The sequence below is a fragment of the Penicillium hispanicum genome (assembly GCF_028827665.1).
Source record: "Penicillium hispanicum strain IBT 35686 chromosome Unknown utg000005l_segment0_segment0, whole genome shotgun sequence".
Classification (NCBI taxonomy): Eukaryota; Fungi; Ascomycota; class Eurotiomycetes; order Eurotiales; family Aspergillaceae; genus Penicillium; species Penicillium hispanicum.
In genome coordinates, this window is record NW_026623197.1 from 1,169,662 (window position 1) to 1,184,083 (window position 14,422).

The following is a 14,422-nucleotide window of genomic DNA, read 5'->3' on the forward strand; positions in this document are numbered from 1 at the left end:
TCAAAGAAGAAACCGGGAGTAGACGTTGGTGACTATGGACGGCTCGACACCTCACACGGAGTTGAGGAAGATCAAAAGGTAAGGCGGACGCAGTGGATGACGGAAGGCCCAGCCACATGAGCAGCGGGGCGGTGTGGCGGAACAGACTGCTTACATTACATACAGGAGTCTCGACGAGGATGCAGGCGGTATCGAGGATGAAATGTGGCAGTAGGTATGATTTGCACCCTTTGCACGTGGACCTCTGGTACGAGGCTGGTACTCGCCGGTACGGCGTTTACGCATGCTAAGGCCCGCGCCTGCCGTGGCCCATGTGTGCTTGTGTTTGGTGGTCGACTGTGCCGTTGCGGGTGTGGATATGTTTCCTGACTGCGATGCCTCGACCCTCTTTCTCCCACCCCTGATCTCCCCAACTTCCGAATCTCTCTCGGGTCAATCATGGCGCCCGCTATTCTCCCCTTTAGGGACGTCAATTTACACGCCTCACCCTCCCATTACGCCTTCACCTCCCCCTCATCCCCCCAGGCACCAACGCTCGTCGTCGATCGGCCGACTGGTGACCTGCGCTTGAACGATGGGCCCCTCTCGGGTGCGAAGCGGATCTCCAGCATTGCTGGAATCCTGGGAATTCTCAAACTGAAGCTAGGTAACTTTGCGACCGGGCAACCGAACGAGAAGAGGCTGATCGGCTGACCCTGACAGACAAGTACATAATTGTAATCACCAAAGCCCAACCGATGGGCCGACTGCGTGGTCATATGGTGTACAAAGTTGCTGCGACCGAGTTCCTTCCCATGCGCGAGCGCCCTCTCCACGATGCCGACGAAGACGCATATCTGGCCCTCGTCAAAGACTTCCTGCGCACCGGCTCCATGTATTTCTCCTACTCCCTGGATCTCACCAACAGCTTTCAGCGACAATCGCAAAGTGTACCGGCAATTCCGATGTGGAAGCGTGCCGATGACCGTTTCTTCTGGAATCGCTTCATTCAAACCGACCTGATCGACTTCAGCCTGGGAGAAAATGACACCAGTGGCATTCGTTATGGCCCCCAACCTGGCGTTGACCCGTATATTCTGCCTGTTATGTTTGGCATGTTGCGCATCACCCCTGCGCGAGTAAAATCAACCTCCTTCACCTTCGCATTGATCACGCGACGATCGAGACACCGCGGCGGCACGCGATACTTCTCTCGTGGGATTGACGAGGAGGGCCATGTCTCAAACTACAACGAAACGGAGCAGATCGTCATCCTGAATGATGCGACGGGTGGGCTATCAGGCTTTGCTGGTGGACAGTCAATGCCCAATAGCAAGACGGGCCAGGATCTACAAGTATATTCTTTCGTACAAACCCGAGGCAGCGTACCGGTCTTCTGGGCTGAGGTGAACAATCTCAAATACACGCCCACCCTTCAGGTCCGGGGCGTCGAGACCGCCGTGGAAGCCGCACGCAAGCATTTTTCTGAGCAGATTCGTCTGTACGGCGAGAACTATATGGTCAACCTCGTCAACCAGAAGGGCAGGGAGGATCGTGTCAAGAAGGCCTATGAGCAGCTGGTTCGAATCCTCATTACTTCTTCTACCGAAACCACTGAGGCTGATGACAAGACATCCGAAAAGATGCATGTCTTGGAACCAGGTCTGAAGCGAAGGGAGATGGATCGTTTGCACTATGTGTACTTCGATTTCCACAATGAGACCAAGGGTCTCAAGTGGCATCGTGCCGAACTACTCATGGGTCGCTTGAATGATGGGTTGACTCAAGGTGGTTATTTCCGCGGCGTGGAACACCCAGGCGCTCCTGGCGGACAGTTAGATATTCGCTCGGCACAAACAGGCGTGGTACGCACCAATTGCATGGATTGCCTCGACCGAACGAATGTCGTGCAGAGCATGCTTGGCCGCTGGGCGGTCACAAATCAACTGATCGAGGCCGGTGTTCTTCGCCCCGGTGAAACCGCGAGCGATGACCGAGATTTTGAAAACCTGTTCCGAAATATCTGGGCAGACAACGCAGATGTGGTTTCCAAGTCCTATTCTGGTACTGGTGCTCTTAAGACCGATTTCACTCGGACCGGCAAGCGCACACGAGCCGGTGCGCTCCAAGATCTGAGAAACTCCATTATTCGCTATGTACGCAACAACCTCATGGACGGACCCCGTCAAGATGCCTTCGACGTATTTTTAGGCACTTATCTTCCGTCAGACTCGACATTTGCGAATATTCAATTGTTCGTTGACCGACGACCGCTCGTGATCCAGGCTGTTCCATATGTCTTCGCAGCAAGTTTGTTCATGATTTTGGTTGCTACTCTTACACGACAACTGCCGGATGCGGCAGTCTGGCCCCTTCGTCTTTTTATTATTTTCTGGCTGGTTGTGGGTGCTTACTGCTTCCGCTTTATGCATGGCCATGGCATGCTCTATGTAAGTTGGTACTCGCTCCGGTTCTTGAACTCTCCCACTGACAGTACTAGGTGAACTGGCCCAAACTCAATACCCCAGTCGCTGGCGCCGAGGGATACCAGGATGCTCTTGTCAAAGCACGCTCCGACCCTATTATTGGTCAATGGCTTCACTCCAGAAGGCACCAACGTGGCATCAGCAATGCACGGCTGGTTTTCCTGGAGGAGGGGAAGACTCGTGTCGAATAAATTCGCTTTCACGGTCTCTGCCTCCATCCCCTTCGGCGTCTCTTGTTCTCATATTCTATTTCATGGCTGCATGTCTTATTACTACCGTTTTCACTACTTTTTCTAGTCTCCTGCCCGAGCTTTTTTTTTGTCCTCGCTTCTGGCTTTCCCACGGTTCCATCTTCTACCTTTCCTGACATTATTTCCTTCGAAGTCTCAACGGCGCAATGCTTTTTGGCTTCATGCCCCTTTTCCCATCTGCTGATATGGCTATGTATTTTCCCTTGCTGTTTAGCGCCTTAAGAGGTAGACGACATTTGGGGTGGCCTAGAGTTGATAGTCAATACATGTCAATCGATGAACTACCCTTCGCGTATAGCCCAAGAGTATATATATCCAGAATTTCCCAAATTCTTATTTAGCTACGTCCCAATTTATCAATCCGACTCTTGTCTACATATGTGTACATCCATGGGTGGCCCAGATAAGGAAATAATCACGTGACATGTCCGACGATAGCCTGATTTCCCGAGGAGAGCTTGGATCGGAAGTAGAACCAGAGTCAGAACCAGACCACCGTCGAGCTGCCGGGTTTCTCGTCGCGAACACCCCCGTCTGCTCTGGTAAACTCGCCGGCACGATCTCAAATCGTTCATGAGAGGGATTTGGAGGTCTCTTAGCTGGCAGCACTGTCCACGGCGTCGAGTTTCGACTCACTCTATCACTATGACTCGGACATATGAGGTATGGATATCGACTTGGATCTTTCCACCTTGCCTAGGTCCGCAGGAAAAGCCAGAGCAAAAGCAGTTAATGCATCTATTGCCCATCCAATGTGCTGATATGAGCGTTGTATAGGCTGCAATCGCAGCGCTCAATTCCCTGCAGACGAACTATGCGATTGTGGAGGAACTCCGAAAATCGACTTCGAGGAAGGAGTTGAATGAGCGCTCTATACCGGAAACGGTGGAATGGCTTCAGCGCATTGGATACAAGGTATGTTTAATTTCCCAACTATCATCTGGGAACGCGGGGCTGACATTGGGGCTTTTTTCTACCATCCAGCCTTCCGATCTCGATCGACTGAATCCTGTTCACGTAGCGGGTACTAAAGGCAAGGGATCGACCTCTGCCTTCATCTCCTCTATCCTCTCGCAATACACCAAGCTCGATCCGGATCACTCGACACCTCGGCTCCACAAGGTTGGGCTCTACACTTCCCCGCATCTCCGATTCGCCCGCGAGCGCATCAACATCGATAATGCCCCGCTATCCGAGGAGCAATTTGCTCGTTACTTTTTTGAGGTATGGGACCGACTGGAGGAGGCTGCTAAGCTAGCAGGCGAGGATCCCACTGCGCCTGGAACGAAGCCTCAATACTTTCGCTACCTGACTCTGATGGCGTTCCATACATACCTGAGCGAAGGCGTTGATGCCGCGGTCATTGAGTGCGGGATTGGTGGACAATATGACTGCACCAACGTGATAGAGAAACCCAAGGTGACGGCCATCACCAGCCTTGGTATTGATCACACTGCAATGCTGGGTTCTACAATTGACGAGATCGCGTGGCACAAGGGCGGCATCATTAAGCCCGGAGTTCGGGCCTTTACTGCCCCACAGGAGTCCAGCGCGGAGGAGGTATTGGCCAACCGTGCTGCAGACAAGAGCACCAAGCTCGATGTGGTGGCCAACCACCCCGATCTTCGTGCCGGCGACAGTCAAGTGAAGCTTGGCCTAGCCGGTGATTTCCAGTACATCAATGCCTCATTGGCCGTCGCATCTGCGGCAGAATTCTTGAGAAAGACAGGCGTGGCAGATATTCCTGGGAATGTCATGTCAGAAACCCTCCCTGTCAGATTCAAGACTGGTCTTGAAGAGACTCGCCTCGGGGGTCGCTGCGACACTCGACATGAGAAGAATGTGGCCTGGTATATCGATGGTGGTCACACCCTCGAGAGTATCCGGCTAGCCGGCCAATGGTTTGCATCCAGAATCCAGGCAGACTCATCATCGAGCGATGTGGCGACGAAGAAGCCCCGGATCTTGATCTTCAATCAACAGACCCGGAACAGCACAGCACTTGCTCGTGCCCTCCATGAGACCTTGGCCGCGGCGCTGGGATCCACAATCCCTTTCACTCACGCTTTGTTCTGTACCAATATCACTTACAAGCAGGCGGGGTACCGCCCTGACTTGGTCAGCATGAACACCAATGCCGATGACGTCGAACTTCTACGGGTACAAAAGTCACTTGCAGAAGCCTGGAATTCTATTGATCCCCATGCCCAAACCCAAGTGTTCAGCACCATCGAAGAAGCCGTTGACTTTGCACGGCTTGTAGCTGCCCAAGAACGCAAACATCTGGAAAATGATGAGGCGCCTGTCATGACGTTTGTCACAGGCAGTCTCCATCTAGTTGGTGGCTTCCTTGATGTGATTGAAACAAAGCCTTTAACCGAAAGTACTTAATGTTCCATCATTCCAACAACGCCACACCCGGGTTGATGGGCAGCCTGGAGCCCCATTCCCATTTCGAGTTCTTGTATCAACACTTGACATATGCTTTTGACATAGCGAAACGATGGTTATAGAGGTGTTTTGTGGATTTCAACAATTCGAGATTCCCACTCCTGCAATGTATTTGCCATTCAGAAGTCATGGACATGATCGTATATATGGATTCAATGGCTGTCTTGCCGAGGTCTTGTGCTCCAGCATCACGAACAGTAATCAAACATGCACAGTATGCCATCCTGTCCCATGATTGCAGGCAAGCAAGAATAAAGGACGCTTCTCTAGACCACCCAGTAAATTCCGCCGGTAGTGATCAATGGTCTAGTGTCGTCCCGCCGACTAATAGTGATGGTGCGAAAGCGCGCCCCTCGGCGCACCCCACCGATCCGCGTTACATGCGGTCAACGTGGGGCCCAAACGAAATCCTCCTCTTCCCACTTCACCACCACCGACGACGACGTCTCTGAAACTCCTAAGTAGCAGTCATGCCGGATTCCAAAGACAAGGGAAAGGGCAAGGCCGCCAAGCGCCCTGAGAACGAAGCCGAGGATGTCGGCGGCGGCAACAGCGCGGGTAAGTGCTCCCTCGATACCCCCCTTTCAGAGTAGCAACTGACGGAATTGAACTTCATAGATGCCTCGGAGGGCTCGAAGAAGCTGCCACCGAAGATGATCGAGACCCTTATAGAAATGAACCCCGCACTGAAGAGCGAGCTCGCCGCGATGGACAAGGACAAGGCCACCGAGACGCTCTCCAAGCTGGACATCGCCCAATTGCTGACTGGGCTCTCGGTTGGTGGGAATAACCAGAAGGATATGGCCTCGTACAAGTTCTGGCAGACACAGCCTGTGCCGAGCTTTGATGACCAGGCGACCCAGAAGCAGGTTGCTCAGGGACCGATTAAGATCATTAACCCGGAGGAAGTGTCGAAGACGCCTGACCCGCTGATCGAAGGGTTCGAATGGTGCACACTGGATTTGACGGACCCCACGGAGTTGAAGGAGCTTTATGAACTGCTGAACAACCATTATGTGGAGGATGACAACGCCATGTTCCGATTCGCTTATTCGGAGTCTTTCTTGCACTGGTAGGTCGACCCCGCCTTGTATCTGGGTTGTATATGTTGCGCAACATTGCTGACCATTGGTAACTCCCTTCTTACAACAGGGCTCTTATGTCTCCAGGCTGGAAGAAGGAATGGCACGTCGGTGTCCGAGCCACAAAGTCACGCAAATTGGTCGCGTCGATCTCCGGTGTCCCCACGGAGATCCGTGTGCGTGGAGAGCGAATCAAGGTCACCGAGATCAACTTCTTATGTATCCACAAGAAGCTACGCTCCAAGCGCCTGACCCCCGTTCTGATCAAAGAAATCACTCGTCGATGCTATGTCAATGGCATCTACCAGGCGATCTACACGGGTGGTATTATCCTGCCCACTCCTGTTAGCTCCTGCCGATACTACCACCGCTCGCTGGACTGGCTGAAGCTCTATGAAGTCGGCTTCTCATCTCTCCCTCATGGCTCCACCAAGGCTCGTCAGATAACCAAGAATCACCTCCCCAACAACACCTCCACCCCGGGGCTGCGGCCGATGGAGAGCAAGGATATCGATGCAGTTCATGACTTGCTCGAGCGGTACCAACGCCGATTTGAACTCAACCAAGCTTTTACTCGCGAGGAGATTGATCACTGGCTGGTGTACAAGGAGCAGCCTGGAAAGGAACAAGTGGTCTGGGCTTACGTGGTGGAAGATCCAGAGACTCACAAAATCACCGACTTCTTCTCGTTTTACAATCTCGAATCCACCGTCATCGACAACCCTAGACACGAGCTCATTCGCGCTGCTTATCTTTACTACTACGCGACCGAGACTGCGTTCGTTGACGACGGCAAAGGACTGAAGGAACGGTTACTGGGGTTGATGAACGATGCGCTTATTTGCGCGAAGCAAGTATGACCTCTTTTCTCCCTGACACGCTTCTAATTTTAAATAACTCACAATTTCATTACAGGCCAAGTTCGATGTTTTCAACGCTCTGACATCGCATGACAACCCCATGTTCCTCGAACAGCTGAAGTTTGGTGCTGGCGACGGCCAGCTTCATTTCTACCTGTACAACTACCGTACCGCGCCGATTCCTGGTGGCACCGACTCGAAGAACTTCCCCGATGAGACGAAGATGGGCGGCGTCGGTATTGTGATGCTGTAGTCGGGATGGGAAACCAGCAATCTGATGGATCTGAATGCACCTCGGATACCCGGAAAACGAATCTTTTTACGTCGCGATGAAAATAAAAAATTTCAATAACAAGCAAGCCAACTATCCCATATGATGGGATATCTTAAAGTAGTGGAAGTATTTATCTAAGCCCAGGAGAAGTTCAAGAATCTCGTGCATACTTCCGAGATCTGCCGCACTATTTCCTGCCGGAAAAGCATGGATGCCTCAGGCAACAGAATCTGACGTCGTCACCTGAAACGTCGCGCTCTCCACATCCTCTTGTCTTCTTCGACTCGCGGTTGACCCTCGAGCTTTCTGTCCAGATTGACTTGTGAGGGTTTATCACTTAACGCCACGTCAACCACCAAGAAAGACAACCACACAGGCGAAGCTGCGGGGCGCCCCCCGCATTTACAGCAACGATGGGTGTGGGCCAGTCAACAGAGTATAGTGGAGCGTCTCCAGGTTAGTTGAATTTGTCCTCTCACGGCATGCGTATTCTGCATGAGAATTATATGAACCTGCTGGAAATGAGTCTGAGCTCGACATCCCTTGAACTTATGCTCTGTGCATGTTGTATTCCGAAACACGAGTCATGTCTGACTGTAAATAGAGGAACTAAGCTATGTTCTTGCGGAACGCTTCGCGACGAAGTGTTTCTCGCCATTGGAACTCACTCACTTCAAAGACAACTTTTACTCCCGAGCTTCTGAGCAAGGTGGTCTTCGTTATTGGAACGAGAAGACCCTCTCCGACTTCCTTGGCATTCCTGATGGTAGCTACCCAGCTGCGCAAGAGAACGTGCTTGATGCCGGGCCCGTGCTCTTCCGCATGGTCTCATACTTGGGGGCATTTCCCTTTCAAAATACCATGGCGCCAAGCGTTTTGACCTTCGAGGCTATGGTCAAAGTTGTCGTGCTCTTGACAGAACGCTATGGGAAAGTGCTGCGGCGGGGGCGCAAAGACCGCGTCAAGTTATTATTTGGTAGTCTTGCTGACGTCGGAAGAAAAGATGTTGGGATGACCTCAGAACAAGACCAGGGAATTGGGAAAGATGACGACCAATTGACCGGCGAGGAAGCTGATCCGTCGACCACCAGGTCTCATATTCCGGGCTTTTCAGTGGACGAGCCAGCAAACGACGACTATGACGAGGATGAAGATGATGACCTTGCTCTTGCGGCCCTTGAATCTCTCGATGCCATCGAAGTGTTCAAACACGACCATCGCGTCGACCGGGCAGTGTACGAAACGCGCATATCACTCGAGACCTTCCGTCGGCTACTCATGCTGCTGCTGGTCATTGCGCCTCTAAAGCCGTTGGAGTCGGTCAAGACATACACCTCTGATCTAGGAACCGAGCGGGCTGAAACTGTTCAAAAGGAAGCAGATAGTATCATTTCAGCTTTTTCACCTGAAGAACATGACGGTGGCATCTCGTACCGCGCTTTCGCCCGAACCATCTCGTCATGTTTGCCATACCTCTTCGATCCTCTTACAGCATTATTCGAGCACATGCTATTTAGCAGGAACCTGGATCTCTCCCAGAGGCGCCAAAGAGGATCTACCACTGATGCAGAAACGAGTGAGAAACCAGAGGAAATTCCCGCACCAGCTCCTGTTACACTCCCCGGCAGCTTCGAGTCGGCAATCCTCAACCCGACACTTATATCTCACATGTCATTCTTCCTGCCTTCTTCCTCACCTTCTTCAAATCTCTTCCGCGGCGGAGTCCGTCTGCATCCCGTCTTCTCAACCACCGCTCATGGCTCCTCGCTGACATCCTTCTCCCACCACGTCCTAACTTGGCAATCAGCCACACTGTTGCTTCTCCAGGGATCAGCCGAGGGACCAGGCCAAGAAACTGTCACCCTGGGCGTCTACATACCGCGGCCCTGGAAATCATCCTCATCAACCTCAAGCGCATCCTCAAACAACTCTGCCAGCCCTCTCCCCTACCTCTTCCAATTATCCCCGAAACTTATAGTTCTACCGGGCAACCCATCCTCAGCTATCGGAAAGAAACCAAATGCCCCCGCAGCGTGGTTCTCAACACACACAGGCATCGCAATCGGTTGCCAAATTCCCCCACCCTCACGCAGCCATCAGGCCCACCCCACTCCCCTCGGAGCAGGGAGCCTACTCATCGACACAAATCTTGAGTCCGCGGAACTCTATATCGCACCGGTCGGACACGACGGCGTCTTCCTGCCGACCGGCACTGCATCACCAGAAGATCCGTCCATCAAGACTACGCTTGATCTGTACAGTCTTGAGATCTGGGGCATTGTCCCAGACCCAGAGCAGGCGTCTGCTTCAGGGACCGAGTCCAGTGCCGTAGCAGCGCAGCGTGCGAAGTGGGACTTCGAGGCCGGCGAGGCGGAGAGAAGGCGTAACATCAACTTGAATGCTGGAGCGGGTGACTCGGCAAAGGAGAGCGCCCGGTGGCTCCTGGAGACGGCTGGTATTGTTGGAGACCAAGGTCAACAATCTGGCGGGAGCGTTTGAGGCTATTGAGCACACTTTTCTTCTTTCTTTTGTCAGTTTACATTCGGTGCTGAAGGTGTTGATTATGGTTTGGGTGGAAGAATTTTATAGTAACATCCAGTCAAGAGTTTTGGCAATTACCTGGTTTGACTTGAAGAATAATACGTATGTAGCTTGTGTTGAATATGCCTTACTTGACAGTCTGAAGATGAGAGCCGTAGTTGAACTTGAATGAGTGAGATTAGAAGGGAACATCTACATCGATTGTATAGTAATACACTGATCAACCAGATTCTGCAATTGCTATTCCGAATATTGAGCGCCATCAGCACAAACCAAGGAGAAAGCTCCATGGCCAACAAATTTAGACTCGCAAGGGAGGCAGCCCCATCGGCGCGCCATAGAAATCCATCAGCTCCTCTTCTTCCTCTTCAATATCGACGGGGTTATTTTCGACTTCCGACTCCTCCTCGGCTACCTTGGTAGAGCCTCGGGAAGGACGACTGCGGCTAGCCGCCGCAGTGGCAGCATTCGTCGCAGAAGCGGGTGTACCTTCTGCTTCGAAAGCCTCACGGGCGTCTTCATGAGGGAGACGTAAAGCAGGGAAACCGTCTGGGGCACGCTCGGCTCGATCCATGATCTCGTTCATGTACTTGCGAACTTCGTCGGCCGGTTTGACGACACGGGTCAAAGGCTCAAGGATCCTGGGGCTGGAGGCGTGAATACGGAAGGTAACTGGCTGCCAGTACTCTTTCAAGTTCGCCTCGTTGACAGGGGGCTCGCTGGGGGTTGCGGGAGTTCCGGGCTGTGCTGAATTGGGGTTGGCATCCGTTTTGTCAGAGGGTTCTTGTTTTTGCGGCGTGTCATTGGAAATTGACATCGTCGTTTGACCGGGGGCGGGTGTACCGGGAGTATCTTTGCCTTTCTCGGCCTTGCCCTTAGGTTCCCCTTTCTTGGACTTTGAGGCGCCTTTGCCCTTCCCACGGCTAGCGGTGGTGTCAGAAGCAGTTTCGATGGGGAATGGCGTGTTGGGATCAACTTTCCGCACGATGAGGAAAGAAGCAAGTATAGTGTTCTCGTTCGGTATCCATTCAAGAATTGAGTGCTCTGGAAATAGATAACGATCGCCAGAGCCAGCATGGCCCGAAGTGCTGCTTCCGTATGGGGTTAACGGGGAAGTGAACTCAAAAACGACGGATTTATAGCCTACGCGTGCAGGCGGCGGCGGTGGTCCAGGTGGACGGTAATAGGGGGCGGGCGAGCCATACTGTGGAGGGCGTGATTGAATAGGAGGTTGAGCCCCGTATGGCGCTTGCTGATATGAATGATGAGGTAGCCCAGGCCGCGGTGCTGATGGTTGGGTGCCATTGGTCTGAGGCTGCGGAGGGTGAACTGCAGGACTCTGCTGCTGAGTCCCTGTGTTAGGGGCAGGAGTACTAGCAGGACCGGGAGTGGCAGTCGGAGTTGCAGCAGGTGGCTGCGCTGAGCTGGAGGGAGCATTTTGAGGATTGTTTGAACCAGTGGCCGGCTCTTGCTTGACCGTAGGTGTTCCATTAGAGGCGCTAGGTGTTTGGCCAGTTTGAGGCTGCGAGGGTGTCTGAGGCTGAGCTCCGGCTTTTGCCGTTCCGTCTCCTGACGGTTTAGCCGGCGTGGCAGCCTGCTCACCTCCTGATGGTGGCTGTTGCTCTGGCTTCTGCGGGGCCTCTTTGGGTGATGGTTGTTCTTGGCGTGCCGACTCTGACTTTGCTCCCTGTTCCTGGGAGGGTGCCTTCGGCTCGGGTTGTTTCTGCCGAGGCTCAGTCTGTGGCTGGGCAGGTTTGTTTTGTGTTACCGGGGTGGCTGGTTGGGATGGCACCTGTTGTTGCGACTGTGATGTGGTAGCGGCTTGCTGTCGCTGCTCCTGTTGCTCTCGAGCTTTGATGATTGCGTTAAGTTCGTCGATGTGAGCCTGGAAAGCTCGAAGCTGTTCTTGCGAGGCCTGACTGGATGCGACCACCCTCATAAGAGCTTTGAGTTCCGGATCAGCAGCGGCTCTGGTAGCGAGCATTTGGATGACAGGATCTGGGCTTGGTTTCGCAGGTTGGCCCGGTGTACCGCTTTGTCCCTGTGGCCGCTGCCCAGGCTGAGACGGAGCATGCCCAGGTTGGTGTGGACCGCGAAGCGGGGGCGGTTGGTTTCCTGGATATCCCTGCGGAGGACGCCCAGTTGGAGAAGGAGTATAAGGAGGTCTTTGCTGATTGGAAGGGCCCGGATACGGTCTGTACTGCTGGAAGTTGTTCGGGTGGCCATAATGGACCATCGGTCGTTGCGGGGGCGCATATTGAATCTGTGGCGGGGCATTTGGGTCTTTAACAGTATATATCATCGCATCGAAGAGGTGAGGTCCAACGGTGACATCGCAAGGCCCAATCTTCGTCATGGACTCCTTGGGTGGGTTTCGTTTCTCGATCTGTTCGCGTTTTGTCTTCTTCGGCTTCGTGTAGTATCGGACCAGGATGCCATCGCTCAGCCACTTCTTCTTGGACCGTTCCAGCGATGCGAGAAGTACTGCGCTGTTCATCATCGAATGTTATCAGTACTGGTCAATCTCTCAGCAGGTCCAGGAGTCAAACCTTTCCGCGATTGACTGGTACTCGTTGTCGGACAAGTTGGCCGGCTGTCGCACGCGCACAACTGGAATGCCTTCACCTTCCTTGACCTTGTTAGGCAGTGGCACCTCAACAGGCTCGGGGGGCGGAGATGGGGCTCGAGGAGTGGCGGCTTTCTTCTTTTGAGATTGAGGCGTTGCGGCTTCGGAGGCTCGTTTCTTCGCCGCGGGCTCGCGCCCAGCGCGTGGGGGGAGTTTGCGCTTCTCAGCCATTCTCGAATCAGTTTACCCACAAGGCAATGGCACCAAATAAGCCGGCAAGCATCGTCCTTTGCGGTGTTGGCGCGTGGATGTCGCGGGCGGCGGCGGAGGTGGAAGGGGGAAAAAGCGTGACGCGATAAAGGCACGATAAGGCGGCTTTTTCCCCAGGCCGCCCTTCTCCGCCTCCGTTGACACAACATGGTTGAGCTGCAGCCCATCTTCAAGAAGGCCTTTTGGGCTCTCGCAGCTGGAGGCCTCTTCTACGTGCTGGTTATATGTGCGCTCACGTTTCCAGATGTCCAGCGCTTGTGCGAATCCCTGGCCCTGCTATGGACTGGCAGTATAGCTAACACTTTACGATACAGTTGCCTCTACGCCAACAAGATTAATCCAGCTTATTGGCAGGATGTGAATCAAGTCGAGGCGTTTGGGTTCCTGAAAACTCAGGTTCAGCCATTCAATTTGGTGACACCGGACAATGAGACACTCTATGGCTGGCACCTGCTGCCTGTGCATCTCTGCCGCGAACATGAACAAGAGTTGATGGAGAATCCTCCGTCCGGCCCAGCGAAGGATTACACTCAGACTACTGCGTTCAAGCTTCTGGCAAAGGACCCGAATGCTCGAGTCGTGGTAAGCTGTATGTGACAAATAATCTCAGACATCCTCATGGGTCGCCAGCAAAAGTTCTAATTTGTCACAGTCCATGGGAATGCTGCTCATCTCGGTTCTGCCCAGCGACCAAATAACTATAACGCAATGCTGGGGCTTTCTACTCCATCGAACCCCATCCACGTCTTTGCAATCGACTATCGCGGGTTTGGTGTGTCGACTGGAAGTCCTAGCGAAGAAGGCCTGGTCACCGATGGCGTTTCACTTCTCAATTTCCTGACTGCGGGTCCCTTGAAGATTCCCACATCACGCATTGTCATTATGGGCCAGAGCTTGGGTACTGCAGTTACAGCAGCAGTGGCTGAACGATTCGCCTTTGGATCCCCGAACCCAACTGCCGTTCAGCCCACTATCAAAAATGCAGAGCCCTTCGCTGGGGTGATTTTGCTCGCCTCGTTTAGCAACCTCCCCAGCCTCATTGAATCGTACAGCTTCAAGGGCCTGACCCCGCCAATGTTGTCCCCGCTGATTGGATATCCTCGCTTCCAGAAATGGGTGCTTGGCCACATTATAGACCACTGGGATACTGCAGACAGAGTGGCGCGTCTGAGTGGTGTCAACCCTACCGTCCCTGATACTTCGAGTTTGAGGTATTCTCATAGGCATTTTGATCTTACGATAATTCACGCCTCGAATGATGTCGAGATTCCCTGGCATGAAGGTCGTCGTGTCTGGGTGGCCGCGACGGGTGAGAACGTCGAAGGCGCTCCAGGAGCCTTAACTTACGAAAAGACCGACGCTGGTAACTCTAATCATGTACAGATATGGGAGAACAGGATAATCGGTCCTGATGGTTCGCAGATTGTGAAGAAGGTTCGGTGGGAGCGTGTGCGATATGGAGGTACGTTTGGTCCACCGTTGCTCACCAACTTCCCTGCTTGTCTATGTATCCATGTGGCTAAAATACTGTTCCTTCCCAGGTCATAATCGAGTTGCATCATTTTCGGTTGCTGCTCTTGCGGTTCTGAGGTCCTTCGAGGAGTAGCCTTAGCGTCACCATCACATTGTTTCAGGTGTTTATAGGAGATCAACTTCCTCACT

General features: G+C 53.1%; 6 protein-coding genes across 6 annotated transcripts; 5 read left to right on the forward strand and 1 right to left on the reverse strand.

Annotated features, from left to right (window-relative positions):
- Positions 1-438: 438 nt before the first annotated feature.
- N7459_005899 (putative phosphoinositide phosphatase (Sac1)) lies at positions 439-2,656 on the forward strand (the record flags this gene model as incomplete). Its single annotated transcript, XM_056945083.1, has 3 exons — positions 439-646; positions 703-2,429; positions 2,480-2,656. 3 exons carry the CDS (start codon positions 439-441, stop codon positions 2,654-2,656), a joined length of 2,112 nt encoding a protein of 703 aa, XP_056799418.1.
- A 705-nt stretch (positions 2,657-3,361) lies between these two features.
- On the forward strand, positions 3,362-5,107 carry N7459_005900 (tetrahydrofolate synthase; the record flags this gene model as incomplete). Its single annotated transcript, XM_056945084.1, has 3 exons — positions 3,362-3,379; positions 3,494-3,631; positions 3,701-5,107. 3 exons carry the CDS (start codon positions 3,362-3,364, stop codon positions 5,105-5,107), a joined length of 1,563 nt encoding a protein of 520 aa, XP_056799419.1.
- Positions 5,108-5,637: 530 nt separating this feature from the next.
- N7459_005901 (glycylpeptide N-tetradecanoyltransferase swoF) lies at positions 5,638-7,362 on the forward strand (the record flags this gene model as incomplete). The annotated part of the gene is made up of 4 exons (XM_056945085.1): positions 5,638-5,725; positions 5,786-6,239; positions 6,320-7,103; positions 7,165-7,362. The coding sequence occupies 4 exons, from the start codon at positions 5,638-5,640 to the stop codon at positions 7,360-7,362; spliced, it is 1,524 nt and encodes a 507-aa protein (XP_056799420.1).
- Positions 7,363-7,796: 434 nt separating this feature from the next.
- On the forward strand, positions 7,797-9,882 carry N7459_005902 (TLD domain-containing protein; the record flags this gene model as incomplete). Its single annotated transcript, XM_056945086.1, has 2 exons — positions 7,797-7,839; positions 7,988-9,882. 2 exons carry the CDS (start codon positions 7,797-7,799, stop codon positions 9,880-9,882), a joined length of 1,938 nt encoding a protein of 645 aa, XP_056799421.1.
- Positions 9,883-10,225: 343 nt separating this feature from the next.
- On the reverse strand, positions 10,226-12,721 carry N7459_005903 (uncharacterized protein; the record flags this gene model as incomplete). Its single annotated transcript, XM_056945087.1, has 2 exons — positions 10,226-12,413; positions 12,474-12,721. 2 exons carry the CDS (start codon positions 12,719-12,721, stop codon positions 10,226-10,228), a joined length of 2,436 nt encoding a protein of 811 aa, XP_056799422.1.
- Positions 12,722-12,907: 186 nt separating this feature from the next.
- N7459_005904 (alpha/beta hydrolase) lies at positions 12,908-14,366 on the forward strand (the record flags this gene model as incomplete). The annotated part of the gene is made up of 4 exons (XM_056945088.1): positions 12,908-13,017; positions 13,075-13,349; positions 13,413-14,222; positions 14,302-14,366. The coding sequence occupies 4 exons, from the start codon at positions 12,908-12,910 to the stop codon at positions 14,364-14,366; spliced, it is 1,260 nt and encodes a 419-aa protein (XP_056799423.1).
- Positions 14,367-14,422: the final 56 nt, after the last annotated feature.